At 29.7% G+C, this 14,679-nt stretch overlaps 2 protein-coding genes and 1 long non-coding RNA gene across 5 annotated transcripts; 2 read left to right on the top strand and 1 right to left on the bottom strand.

The window, feature by feature from the left end:
- Positions 1 to 1,301: 1,301 nt before the first annotated feature.
- Positions 1,302 to 5,520, top strand: LOC110615539 (rab GTPase-activating protein 22). Of its 2 annotated transcripts, none has more exons than XM_021757435.2 (5): positions 1,302 to 1,751; positions 2,734 to 2,866; positions 3,004 to 3,053; positions 3,583 to 3,636; positions 3,790 to 5,520. In XM_021757435.2, exons 1-5 carry the CDS (start codon positions 1,594 to 1,596, stop codon positions 5,033 to 5,035), a joined length of 1,641 nt encoding a protein of 546 aa, XP_021613127.1. In that variant the 5' UTR covers positions 1,302 to 1,593; the 3' UTR covers positions 5,036 to 5,520. The 2 variants fall into 2 exon arrangements, with proteins under 2 accessions (XP_021613127.1, XP_021613128.1); XM_021757436.2 differs by having other exon boundaries at positions 1,302 to 2,043.
- A 2,472-nt stretch (positions 5,521 to 7,992) lies between these two features.
- On the top strand, positions 7,993 to 9,681 carry LOC122723627. Its single transcript, XR_006350622.1, has 2 exons — positions 7,993 to 8,421; positions 9,309 to 9,681. It is a non-coding gene; the product is annotated as an uncharacterized LOC122723627 (long non-coding RNA).
- A 798-nt stretch (positions 9,682 to 10,479) lies between these two features.
- Positions 10,480 to 13,331, bottom strand: LOC110614353 (cytochrome b5). Of its 2 annotated transcripts, none has more exons than XM_021755872.2 (4): positions 13,247 to 13,331; positions 12,888 to 12,990; positions 11,064 to 11,130; positions 10,480 to 10,969 (listed from the first exon to the last, which is right to left on the bottom strand). In XM_021755872.2, the coding sequence occupies exons 2-4, from the start codon at positions 12,972 to 12,974 to the stop codon at positions 10,719 to 10,721; spliced, it is 405 nt and encodes a 134-aa protein (XP_021611564.1). In that variant the 5' UTR covers positions 12,975 to 12,990; positions 13,247 to 13,331; the 3' UTR covers positions 10,480 to 10,718. The 2 variants fall into 2 exon arrangements, with proteins under 2 accessions (XP_021611564.1, XP_021611565.1); XM_021755873.2 differs by lacking the exon at positions 13,247 to 13,331 and adding an exon at positions 13,091 to 13,215.
- Between the last annotated feature and the right edge of the window lie 1,348 nt (positions 13,332 to 14,679).

Raw genomic sequence — 14,679 nt, 5'->3', positions numbered from 1 at the left:
TAACTAATCAGTTAAAGAAAAAATAAATATTTAAATACGTAAAATACTTATGTGAACACTTAAATTATTTTCAATATAATTATATAAATTATATTTTAGTCTCTAAAATTTAGAATAATTGACGAATCAATTCTTATATTTTTAAAATTAAAATTTTAAATCTCTCTATATTTAATCCATATAAAATTATAATTTTTTTACCTACTAAAAAAATTATTTAAAAATTAGTGGATGATCAAATTTCTTCTGAAAATATAATTTATTTTTAAATATTCTTTGTAAAAAGTTTATAACCTACTTAGTTTATAACCTACTTAAAAGTTATTTGATACCACTTAAAACTAACTGAAATTATAAATATTTTTTAAAAATTTTAAAGTTATTAGTATTAAAGTAGTTTTCATGAATGAAAATTAAAAAATAAAAAGTGTTAAAAATTAGTTAAATGAGATATTATGCATAAAAATTAATAAAGATTTAAGTATTCTTTCAATTAAAAAATAAAAAATAAAAATATTTAAATTATAATAGATGAGTACAAATTTAAGTATTAAAATATAAGGATTAATCTATTAATTATTCTAAAATTTAAATATTAAGTATAGTTTATTTATTTAAAAAATATAATAAATATATTTTTATAGATAAAAATAGATAGAGGTACTTTTAATTTAGAGGAACTGATTATAGAAATCTTTAATTTAAACAGATTGATTATAAAAAAATTTAAATATTAAATTTTAAAAATATAAAAATTAATCTATTAATTATATTAAAATTTAAAATGAAAATATAATTTATATGATATTTTAATTATAGGTTAAGACTAAATTTTAATAAAAAAGATGAAATTAAATATTTTTTATTTTGCTCTATAATTCAGAATAAATTCCATCTTTTAAAGTGGGATGAAAATTAAGGATTAAATTATTATTAAATCGTTATTAATAATAAAATATGAAATTAAATCGTTAATAATATGAAATTTCCTATTTTCATTGAGGTCTTTATCAAAAGTTTGTTAGAAGTGGATGCAAAGAAACTCCTTGATTTGCCTTGGTCTATTATTATGCGTATTGTCTTGTGCTTTCTCCAAGTTAATTAGACTATTTATTTGAAATTTAGAATTAAAATAAACTGATTAATATTTTTTAATTAAAAGATAAAAAATTTTAATTTTGTAAAATATACAAGATTTTTAATATATTTTAAAAATATTACCAAATTATTAATTAATTATATTAAAATGCAGAGTTTTCACAGTTATTTAGTCTTACGGGTTGGAGAGAGTTGTTAAAAAAGGCCTCAGGAGAAGTAGACTACCCAGTCTAGGTGCCAATACTGGCAGTTCCTAAAGACAAGGTCTTTGCATTGAGCGTGCAGATTTGCTTACGCTCCTTTAGCTTTGGTCACTCTCAGTCTCCATAGAAGTACTACAGCCGAAAATAAAGCCCTCTTCTCTGCAGTGCCAAAATCAGGCTGCTATTGAAACCCCTACACTTCAATTCTCACCAACCTTAAGCCACTTTCTCCGTGAGACCCTAAAGAAGGAGAAGAGCAGGGCGGAAAATTTCTGATCCGGCTATCCACTCAATGTTTAACCCCGGCAACAATGCTCCCCATGGAATCCCTCTTTCCGGCGGCGGAGGATTCTGGTGGGCAGTAGGAGCTCCTCACTCCAGAGCAGCTTTAGCCTTCACGGCCTTGGCCGGAATCGCGGTGTTCGTTACTGTATTCTACGCGACTAGTAGGTAATCAATGAGGGGAAAGATCAGGTTCCTCTGTTCTGTGGATTGTAATTGAGAAAGAGAGAATCAGAAATTTCTGTTCTTCTTCGTTCTTTTTGGTTTTCTGGGATTTCTGAGTAGTTGTGAGAAAAGTGAAGTAAATGAAAGCTTTAAGACGAAGTCATACTTCGTCGTCGTCTTCAAATTCGTCTTCTCCATCATCTTCATCATCAGGATCGTCTTCGTGGATTCACTTGCGTTCAGTTCTTTTAATTGTTAATTCTTCCTCACCAGCTTCTTGTTCCTCTTCTGATCGGTGAGTTCTCTCTTTATCTCTCTCTGTTTACCACCCTTTTTCCTTGATTTTTCTTTCAGATTCTCTTGGGCTCTTCGATTTTTGTTTCTCAGATCCGATCTGTCATGTTTCAGCATCTACTTCGGTTCAATCTATTTGTTCCTCTCTTCCACTTCTGCATTTTGCTACTTGATTTCGATAGTTGGGAATGTGAATGAGTAGGGGTTTTGTTGATTTGTAATGTTATCTGATAAAAAAAATGTTGCGTTCGGTTATGTAAGTGTTGGATTTTTTGGATATGGGTTATTGTTGCAACTAACTTAATCAGTGGCTTTAATCAGTTGGATATCCAATTTCCTCCTGTCCTAATTACCGTGTATTAGACTGTTTTGGGGATATGGTCATATATTTCTTCGCAATCCTACTCCATTGCATACCATGATTTTGATTCAAATAATAGGGCTGCTTAATTTGACTGATATAGACATGATTAATTATGTAAAACTCCTTCTAAGGACAGTGGAAATTTGTGCAATTTTGAAAAAATGTCCTTATTTGCTGGTGCCTTTCTGTAAATGATCTGTTTCATTCTTTTTGTTTAAAAAAAAAATAATTTTGCAGCTGTACTTGTGTTGGTTGAACTGTTGTAGTTGTTGTCTTTCAAATACTGGCTTCTTGGTTGGATGCTGATATTAGTATCTTTTCATTCAGGGGCCATCTTAAATCGCCTTGGTCACGCAGGAAAAGAAAGCATGTCCTTACTCCTCGGCAATGGAGGAGATTGTTTACACCAGATGGGAAACTCCATGATGAAGTTAAATTTTTGAAAAAAGTTCGCAGTGGAGTGAGTAATATTTTAGTTTCTGTATTCGTTTGCTATGCCATTGTTACATATATTTCTCTTATATTTCCATTACTGTTTCTGCATTTGTTATGCTATGCGATAATTAAGCAGATATTTACTCATATTTTTTTATATAGGGTGTAGATCCAAGTATTAGAGCAGAGGTTTGGCCATTCCTCCTTGGAGTGTAAGGATATTTAACCTTGTTTTATTTCTAATTATGTTAACATTATTGCTGTTGCTGCTGTTGTCACATATTTCAACAGTAGAGGCTAAATGTGTTCACTAATGTCACCTAACTTATTTTCTCTACTGTCACCAAATTTAAGGGGTTTTGCTCCTTGGCATACCTGAGAGAGGATTTTGATCAAATTTCCTCTCCCAAATCTAGATGTTAAGAGTTAGGGTTGAATTTGGCATATTGTTATATTCTGGCATTTGGAAGCAAAGTCCTACTTGTTGGTTTTTCCTAATCTAGCTCAGTTATGCTTGATGATAACTCTGATAGCTAGTTTTCTAGTCTATAGTTAACAAAAAACATGCAGGGTTTATCAGGTCATGCATCTCAGCAGATTAGTGGCAGTTCTTTTTTTTTTTGGAAACTTCTCATTGAATCTCTTTAAGAATTTCATACTGGATGATGCTTGTTCGTACTTTCACATTTTTTGCTTAAATAACGGCAATGTAATGATGGCCTTTTCCCTTTCCTTAAACAGCTATGACTCGCACAGTTCCAAAGAAGAAAGAGACACTGTAAGAACCCAAAAAAGGTACTTCTGCCACGCTCATCCTTATTCAACTTCTTTCTTTAATCTATTATGAACCTTAGATAAGTAGATTGGTGATTTTTCAGCCTTGATAATATTTTTCTTGTTCCTCATCTTTTATTCTTTCTTATCATCTGTGAAAATCTGTACCTACAGAAAGGAATATGAAAAACTCCGAAGACAGTGCCGCCGGCTCCTCAAGCAGAGCAATGGGAGCTTCAAGTTAAATGAGAGTAGTGAACCAAGCAACACTGTAGACAGTAGAGGTCTTGTTCAAGATACAGACTCTTCTGAGGATGTGGTTAGTGCCAGGGAATCTCTTTCCAGTGAGGAAAGGAGTCCAGATGCCGAGTACTCTGATGATCCCTCTAGTACACTGTTGGAAGGTGATGATAGTTCAAGACCACAAACAACAAATGGTGATGCTACTGCAGTAAACACTGAATCATCTGACTCGGACTCCTCTGAAGACCCTGAAGTTGTCATACAGGCTTCATCTTCTTCAGAAGGCCAGGAAAAGAATGAACACAATGAGCCTTCCAAAGAGTTTATATCTCCGTCAAGGACTGAGCTCCACTTGCGCACACCTGCTACTGAAAATTTTGCTACATGGCAGCGGATCATTCGTGTAGATGCAGTGCGTGCCAATTCAGAATGGATACCTTACTCCCCATCTCAGGCTTCAGTGTCAGAGGAAAGAGCACGCTTTTCTGCTGAAGCTGTTGGGCTAAAGGACTACGAACATCTGGAACCCTGCAGAATTTTCCATGCTGCCCGATTAGTTGCTATTCTTGAAGCTTATGCACTCTACGACCCTGAAATTGGCTACTGTCAGGGTATGAGTGATCTACTTTCTCCTATTATTACTGTTATGACAGAGGATCATGAAGCATTCTGGTGTTTTGTGGGTTTCATGAAGAAGGCTCGCCATAATTTTAGACTCGATGAAGTGGGAATTCGAAGGCAATTGAATATTGTTTCCAAGATTATCAAACGCAAAGACTCCCACCTTTTCAGGCACTTGGAGAAGCTTCAGGCTGAGGATTGTTTTTTCGTTTATAGGATGGTGGTGGTGCTGTTCAGGAGGGAGTTGACTTTTGAACAGACAATTTGTCTCTGGGAAGTAATGTGGGCAGATCAGGCAGCCATAAGGGCTGGCATTGGCAAGTCAGCATGGAGCAGGATAAGGCAGCGAGCTCCACCAACAGATGATCTATTGCTTTATGCTATTGCAGCTTCAGTATTGCAGAGGAGGAAATTAATTGTAGAGAAGTACAACAGCATGGACGAAATTTTAAGGGAGTGCAATAGCATGGCAGGCCAACTCGATGTATGGAAGCTGCTAGATGATGCACATGACTTGGTGGTCAACCTGCATGACAAGATTGAGACGTCCTTCTGATTGCTGCATTTCGAGTATGTCCACTAACTCGTTAATTCTTTTCCTTCACTGGGATATTTCAAGTCTCCTTATCAAAACTTCAAACAAGTACCACAGAGGCTATCAATTCTCAATTATGCTGGTTATCACTCAAATGAGAAAATTTATGTAGGCATGTTTGCATCTAATCCTACCACCTCCTTGGAATACAGCACCGTGTCTCTAGATTCACTACCATATTGTGTTAAACTGGTAGGGTCTGTATCCCAATATACCAAATTGGATGAGAAATATTGAGATATCTACGCTCTGATTCTCAAAATTTATTTTTTTCCCCATCGTCTCTAGAATTGGATTCTCTGTGTAACTGGCTGTTGGTGGAAGCTGTTTAATTAAAAGCAGGGTTAGGTGCTTATAGCTTGTTCTAGCAGCTGAATAATATTTGTGTTGGATAATTTTAATGCTGAATTATAGAGCAGCAAATAGCAATGCTATACTTTCTTGAAGAGATTCTTTCCACTTAAATTATATCTGTGCCATGCTTTTCCTTGGATTTTCATACTTACAAATGTAAAGTGTAAAACTAAGCAAATAAATAAACAAAGAGAACTAAAGAAAGGAAACTCATCCTATTTAGTAGTGTGGAGACAGATTGTCAATTGAAATAGGGAAAGTTGGTTCATACCGTTTGCCATTCTTTATTTTTGCAATTGTTTGGTCCTCTGCAACCAAGTTGGTGTAATTGACAAAAGCGAAAATTATAACCTTTTACCACCACCCACCTTATCATCACTATCATTCTTTGCTTTTACTTTTTGCAAGCCACCTCTCTTATTAATTATCACTGCTTAGGACAAAATCATTATCCTTTTTCTTAATCAATTCTTTTCTACTCTAATTGACCTCGTCTTTATCAGGAAAAAAACAAAAGCAAGCAACCATTGATTTGTATGATCAAGTTAATTATTGAAAGGATTGTTATGGCAGAATTGTATTTTCTGTAGTTTGATAATAGCTTATTTTTAAAAATATAATAACTAATTTGTTTCTTTTAATGATTTCTTTCTCCTTTTCATTGTTTTAAGAGAGATGGAGATGGATTGATATTGAAATTTAATTAAATTATATTAATGATTATCCATTCTTATGTAAGCATTAAATGGGTAGACAAGTCTCAAAGTAGATATTAGTTTCACAAACAAAAGATAATGGTTTACGTGAGGATAATGACATGATCTCACATTACACAATAATTTTAGTGTGATATACTATATATTTTATAATGGAAAAATTATTATTAATTAATCTCTTAATTTTAAAAAATATATTAAAATATTTTTAATATTATTAATTAATTCATCAATTAATTTTAATTATTAAATATTATAAAAAAAATAAAAATACTTTTATAAGACTAATTAGTAGATTTATTACAAAATTATAAATCAATTAATAAATTCTTTTAAACTATAAAGATTAAATTTTAAATAACTATAAAATCTGGTTAAAGAATTAATTAATAAATTTTTAAATGTTAATATTTTAATATATCTTTTAAAATTAAAAAATTAATTAATAAATTTATCCACAAGACTAAATAGTAAATTAATTTAAGATTAACCTAATGCAATATAAAATAATATAATTAATTATACAAGAGGTGACGTGTTACGTTACAACTTCAACTACGACGTATTAAATATAATGTGATATAAGACCCATTCCTATTAAATAGACAACATAATATCAGATAATTTAATATATTAATAATTTTTAGGTTTCAATGTTCAGAAAAAAATTAAAATTTTAGTATTTTTATCAATTTTAACTAAACTTTTTCTTGTCAATTTTATCTTAATGTTAATTTTAATCTATAATTAAAATTAAAAATTAAATAGTTGACTTGGCATAAATATTAATATTTTATTATTTAATGTAATAAGTTTAATATATTTATATATTTATTTTATATATATTATATTAAGTTAATAGAATTTATTATACATATATGAAATAGAGATTGAATATTCAAAAACATAAAATCTGAAATCTCCTTTCAGATTTATTTAGATGCACTTACCATTAAATTAAATATATTATTTATATTATTATAATTCAATTTTAATATATAATATCTTTGATTAATATTTTTAAGTAAAATATATTTTAACTAATAGTTATAATTTTTTTAAAAAATATTTAAATATAAATATTTCAAATGAGTACCCATTTATAATTATACTGATTTATTATTATTAAAATTATCACAGCTATTACGGTAATTAATACTTATAAAAAATACATATATAAAATATAATAAAAATATTAAATAACTAATAATAATAAAAAATATATAATTGCTACTGTATCTTTAGAGAATAAAAAAATAAATAAAAATATTAAAAATAATTTTATATATATCTATTTTGATATTTTTTTGCTAGTAGAAATTAACTTCCTTTTAAAAAAGTACATATTATATTAAAACTCATAAAATGTTTGACATTTTAAAAATTAAAAAAATTAATATTTATAATTATAAAATATTATATTTGTTTCACATATATTTAATAAATACATTAAAAAATATAATATAAAAAATAAAAAGAGGAAAATTTCATAAATTATATTAGGTAAAATAAAGAAATATATTAATTTTTTTATTGTACTAAGTAATAAAATATTAATTTAAAATAATTTAGGTCAAAATTAATCAATCAACTATAATTAAAACAACAATTTAAAATCGAGCTATAATCAATAAATATAAAAATGTTTTAAATTTTTTACTATGAGACTTTTACCATATCAATAGTATTAGTATATCAGCCATTCTCAATTTCAATTTCAATTAAAATCATGTAAAATTTAATTTAAATATATATTTACATTTCTTTATTAGTCAAGATTAACACATTAAATTGAATTAAAATTGTAATATATTGAATATTTAAACTAATGAAAATCACAAAAATTAAACATAAATTAGTCAATTTTCCTTTTTTTAAATTGCAAAGCCTAAGGCTAGAAAATAAAATAAAGAATATGAATATAAAAACTTAAGTAGGCCTAACCTTATTGCTTTTCGACGAAGAGTCCACTGGTCTTTAAAGCATTGTGACCACCACCTAAATTTAGAATAAAGCCAACCTTGTGGATAATAGAAATAGAAGGCTGCCGGCTATGAGGCTTGACAAACACCAAACACATACTCTAAAGACAACCCACATAAACTGAACCTCCATTGCCATCAGGCCAAGGTTGCTCAACATCAACATCGGGAAAAAGGAGAAGTGGTGGTCCTAACACCTCATGTTAGGCAATAGGCTAAACTCCTTAACCAAACTTTCTGTAAGATTGAGGATGAGAATACAGATTTGGGAATGAGAACAGACGAAGAGATACAGGTGAGAGAAATAAACTAAGTTTAGTCAATTATCAATTCCCTATAAAAACAAATCATAATTGTCACTTAACTATTTCTTTCTTCTAAAATATGTGACAATAGTCTCCAACAGAATCTTTTTTGTCTGTAAGAAGACTGAAAGTAGGGAATTTATTGCTTATGAAATTGTGGTCTTTCCATGTGGCATCTTCCATTGGTGGGCTGCTCCATTTGATTCGGCCATGAAGTATTCCCCATCTCATTATCATCATGGTTTTAGGACTGATTCTAGTTGAATAACCATATTCTTCTTCAAAAGAAAGCAAGTCCTAGAAGACCACAACTTGTTCCCTAGATTTTTTTTTTCAGCAAGGACACACAGAAAACAATATGTATACTAGCTTCTAGTGTCAATTGGAGCTTGTGTGCAATTGATTTGACATTTGCAACTATCTGATAAGGCTAGTTTCTATTTTGAAATTCCCTCTAAGACCTCTTTTCATTTATTTATTACTTTATCCTATTTTAAGTTATTCATTGAAAATAAAGGAGTTTAAATATTCCATTTTAAAAATATAAAAATTAATTCATTAATTATAATATAATTTAGAGACTAAAATATAATTTATCCAATTAAATAAATGATTTCTTTTTAATTTTTTAAACTACACGACATCGTCTTGTTGCTTTTTTGTTTTTTATATGGATTGGACTTTATTTCTTTCTTTTAGGCTTTAAATTTGGCCTATTTTTGCCTCTTGAACCTTGCATATAAAGGTATTTTGGCATCCTCACTTGGAAAAGCATCCTATTTGATTTTTGTCAATGAGATGATAGACAGTGCCAGCAGCAAGTGACACTAGCCCTTTTTGGTTTCCCATTCTTACTTTTTGACAATTTGTGGTATAGGAAGAAACATGAGACTCCATGGACAGTGCCAGCTGCTTCTCAAATGTTTCAGTGAGAGCTTGAAGTCGAAGGGGAGTGGCGAACCATTCAGTAATTGGGCCAGTGGAGCTATTTTTCAAGTCAAATACTCTTCTGGGTATGAAGATGTGGCTGGTGCCATGGAATCCCTTTCCAGTGAAGGAAGTAGTCCAAACGAGTACTCCGACGGTGCCTCTAGTGCTGTGATTAGGAGGCGATGATAAGTTGGAGAAGGGACAAATAGCACTGATGCTTCTACTAGACAATGAATCATCTGACTCGGCCTTTGATGAACCTGAACCCGTCCTACAAGTTTATTGTTTTTGGGAAGGCCAGAAAAAAAAAAAAAAAGAAAGCACCTTCCAAGGACAATACCTCTCCCTGAAGGACCGAAGATCTTGTGGGTTTCATGAAGAAACTCTTTGAAGAGATTTTAAGGGAGTTCAATAAGGAATGATGATGCACATGAATTCGTATGTGCTTAAAAAACTCCTGCTCTGCTTCGAACAAGCAATCATCTGCTCTACGTTCTCAGTTATGCTGCCGACTGACAAAAATTACTTGAGGGCATAAATTTAGATATCTGCATTTAGTTCTAACACTTATTGGAAGGCAGCAGCCTCCAAATTCACTACCATAAAATATAGAGATACCATCAGACAAGGTCCTGAATTGGAGATTCTGCCTAACTTGCTGATAGTAGAATATATTTGGTTGAAGAATTATTTTGTATAGTTTAATGCTGAAAGGCTACATTTCTACAAAGTTAAATCAAATAAACATACAAAAGTTAAAGACAACTTGATCAGGAAATGATATGTTACGTGCATACATTATATATATCTTTTCTACTTAATTCCTCTAGTCTACCGTTTGACATGCAGCAGAACAGTCTGTAGAATTAAGCAGGAAAAAAAAAAGAACTTAGTGTAATGCATTTGTCTGAAGATACGTTCATATGCTTAGAATGATGAAAGCACAAAATCCTTCAAGACTTCATTTGAATGGATGTGAATTTTAAATAACAACATATTACATTTGACCCATTTTTTCATTTGAAACAAAAACAAATTTACTTCAATTTCAAATCCACAAAATTCACACCTATTCAAGCTTGCAAGGTATTAGCAAATCATACATCATAAGAATAGTAAAAGCAATAAGGAAAATACACCCTGCTTATCATCAAGAAAGCGCGAACATTGTCCTGTTATCAATGAAACAGATGGTTCCAAATACAGTTCCTGACAGGTCCTCAGGGGACCAACTATGAACCATTGTTTAATTTTTGACAGATATTTCAAGGAAAAGAAAAAAGAAACCTTTTGTAGTTTTAACCCATGCAATTCCACAGCTAGACCTTCAAATGGGGAACTAATATTTCGCAATTACCTACTCTTTCTTGGTGAAGTTTCGGACTGCGTATGCTAAGCCTAAGATCAAGAGAGGCACAAGAAACTGCAAGAGCTTAATAAAAAACTCTGATCCCTTATCTTGATTGTAGGAAGTTTTCTGTAGAGGAATCTGGGTTCGTATTGCTGGAACAGTTGATGCATCTATTTCACCAATGTAGTATTTTGCCATCATATCTCTAGCAGAATCACTGTGACCCACATCTTCAAAATCATTTGTTGCATCTTTCCCTAAAATAAAAACAAGAAATCATATGGAATCTCAAATAAACATTAGAAAATAGTTGTCTAAATTGAAAGAATACAACTAGTAATGTAGCATTACCAGTCGATGACAGCAAAACTTCATCTCCTCCAGGATGGTCGTCCATGAAAGGGGTGACATCGTACACCTGAATTTAAAGCTCGAAACTTTATTTAGCTCACAAAAAACCATTTCATACTACAGATATGCTCTTATTCTCATATCAAAAAAAAAAGAAAGTTCAGAAGATAAAGTCTATACTATCATTTTGAAATGGAGTAGGCGCATGAACATGGCCCACAACTATGCCTACCCAGGAAAGAATCCCATACTACATGCAACATGATATAAATGAAATTATATCGTTCATCACATCAAATCAAGCTTATGACACATATAGATAAAGTTTGTAATAATATGTTAATTATCAAGCTTCTTCAGTAAAAAATCAGATTTGCCATCACCCTTATCCTTCCACAAGTACAAGTAACTTCCAACCACTCACTTGCACTTTTACTGTTTATATCATTTTTGCATATTGAATTTCAATCACAATCTAAGTTATTGAAAGATGACTATATCAATAAATTCATCCAACCAAAGAAAATGACTATCAATTTGAAAGTTGACGAAGACAAAGAGAAGCTCCCTTCAACTCAACCAGACTAGGAAAATCTACAAAGTCCAATATACCTTGGGTTCATTTGATTAAACTTTTGTCACTCCAAAACCAGGAAAATCTACCAAGTCCAATATACTTTGAGTTCATTTGACTAGACTTCATCTAAACAATCAAGTGAAAATAAAATCTAACCATTGTGAAATATTTTTAAATTTAAGGAAGAGGTGACCATAAGCCTTGTTATGAGCACCTCCAAAATAAACATTCAGTCGGGACAAGGACCAACATTAGACGAACCCAAATTAGTCAATTTAAGTCTTTACAGTCACCACCAGTCTCCAAATGTTCATACAACGTTGAGTCACAAAATATGAATTGAACACTTGGCGTCCATTTGTTTCACATAAAACATCTTCCAAGAAAATATTTTTCACATTTCCTAAGATTTGAAACATTCAAAAAAATTAGTTAACGGAAAATATTTTTCTGGTTAAAGAAAAAATTAAGTATTTTAAGGAAAATGACTTCTTTTTAAAAAAGAGAGTCATTTTCTGTATTTTTGGCAATTTTATTAACACATCTATATATAAATTTATTAATATATTTTATTTTTTAAATTAAAATTAAAAAATAGAAAATAAGTTAGTTTTTGAGAAAATATTTGTTTCCGGAACCTTAATACTTTTCACTCAAGAAAAATTACAATTTCATTTTTTCTTATCAAAATGGTTTAAGCACTCATTTTAAAAAGATTCCAAGAAATACTGTACACAAGATTCCAAGAAATACTTTAAATATAACAATTATTTCAACATCTCACCAGGAAAAGAAAAGTTCAAAATATTTAATGAATTGGAAACCAAGTTTTTTTTTTCAATATTTGGAATAATCATTGAAAATTTAATTTAATTATGGAGTAACTTATCACTGTGTTAGAATTTTTTAAATTTTAATTTAGCTTTTAGAATTTTTAATGAAAGACATATTGCTCAAAATATCATTCTTCTATATTTAATTTCAGAAGACAGTAATATTTCCTCCAGTTATCAGTTTTATGGATTTTCTTCAAAAGCTACTGGAATCACGGAAAACAGCCACAACAAAGACCAACCAACCATCCAAAGCATTAAACAGAAAGAGTGCAAATAAATTCAAGCAAAAAAAAATCGTAAAGAAATTCAATCACAATAATCAACTTTCTGTTCTACAAATCTTGTGATAAAGAACATGAAAAAAAAAATTGAAAAAACACCAGAACTGTAATGAAATAGAAAAATTCGAACCTTGCCAGAGATAATAAGCCAACAATCCTTAGTTTTGTTGTGCTTTGCAACCTCATCGAATTTGTGAATTTTGGGATCTGAAGCCATCGTTTTCTCCGCTAAACTAAACACAACAGAATCAAATATTCACAACTCACAGAAATTCAAATTTCAAAATCTCAAACTTAATGATCAATCCACAAAATAAAAATACTGAATCTGACCAAATTAAGAGGAAGCAAAATCAATCACAAAAACAAAAACCAAAACGAACAGACTATAATCACAGCCTAAATCACGGAACGAAATAGGAGAAAAAAGATAGAGAGTCAAGATTCTGGACAAAAATTGAACAAAATCAAGAATCCAAAAGGACTTACGCCCTGCAGAAAAGACGTGTGCTGCGGCAACTCTCGTTGTTTATGTGAATGACCTGTCAAAGCTCAAAACTGGAGTGGTTCCATTTTAAGTAATTACGTGTATTTATTTGGCAAAATCTTCAGAAGACAGGGAATTGACCTTAGTATTACACATATTTACCGCCATGCCACGGAAAGTTGGTTGTTTCGTGTTTGACCAGAGCTGGTTTCCGAACATAAAAATAATTTATTTTTCTTGCTATTTTTATATATATATATAAAATTACTATTAACTTCCTGACTTTTTTAAAAATTTATTAATTTATTTTTATTTTCAATTTATGCATTACTAAATTTTATAAGATAAAACTATTTAATTATTTTACTAAAAATTATCAATTAAATATATTTATTTATTTAAAATTATAAAAATTAAATTGTGTAATTATTTAAATTGGCTAAATTTTTTTAATAAAAATGTTTGGAGTTTGATTTTAAAAAGTATGGAGATATTTTATTTAAGTGATTTTAAAATAAATAAAATAATAAATTTTTAAAATGTAGAAATATAGTAATAATTCTTCCTATTGTTATTTTAGAAAATTTATTATTTAATTACGAGGTAATGCAGTTGGTAATAAATTTGTTATTATATTTTGAAGATTCATTAAAATATTTTTAATTTTGAAGCAGCTGATATCTGTTAAAAAAAAAAGCACTGTCATCCATTTCATATTTATATCAATTGTTAGTGAGAACAAGAAAGTCAAAGATTATCCAATTATTTGAATAATTACGTATACATTTCCTTAACTACTTTCTAAAGCTATTAGAGTCGATTGTCATTGATTATAAATATAATTAAGAATAATTTTCTAAATATAAGTTTTAATTATAAGTTTTTAATCTAAATAGGCCACGATAAAAATAAATCAATTTAGTCATTAAAATATTTTGATATCGAAAAATTAATTAATAAATTTTTTAAAAATATGAAAAATTAATTAATAAATTTTTGAGAATTATATTTTTAAAAAATTTATTAATTAATTTTTTAATATTATAAAAATTAATTAATAAAATATTTAATTATTAAAATTAATCGAGAACTAATTATTAAACTGCCTGAAATGTAAAGAATATTTTAATATATTTTTTATAATTATATTTTTTATAGAAATTAATTAATAATTTTTTTAATTTTAAAATAAATAAATATTAAACAATATTTAATGGTAACTTTTTCGATTCAAGTTTATCCAAAGCTGTATATAAATTTTTGCATAAATTTTTGGAGTGCAGTAGGTTCTCATCTAATTTACTTTAACATATTAAATTTACAACATTGATATGGCCTAAAGTAGAGCAGTATTGTGATTTGCTAAATCTATAAAAAATATAATATAAGGTGATTGGCGCGGCGCCTATAGTAGCCACTCCGATACTTAAATCGG

This window comes from Manihot esculenta, chromosome 5 (genome assembly GCF_001659605.2).
Source record: "Manihot esculenta cultivar AM560-2 chromosome 5, M.esculenta_v8, whole genome shotgun sequence".
NCBI classification, from domain to species: domain Eukaryota; kingdom Viridiplantae; phylum Streptophyta; class Magnoliopsida; order Malpighiales; family Euphorbiaceae; genus Manihot; species Manihot esculenta.
Note: the sequence above shows the minus strand (reverse complement) of the source record. Positions and strands in the feature narration are given on the sequence as shown.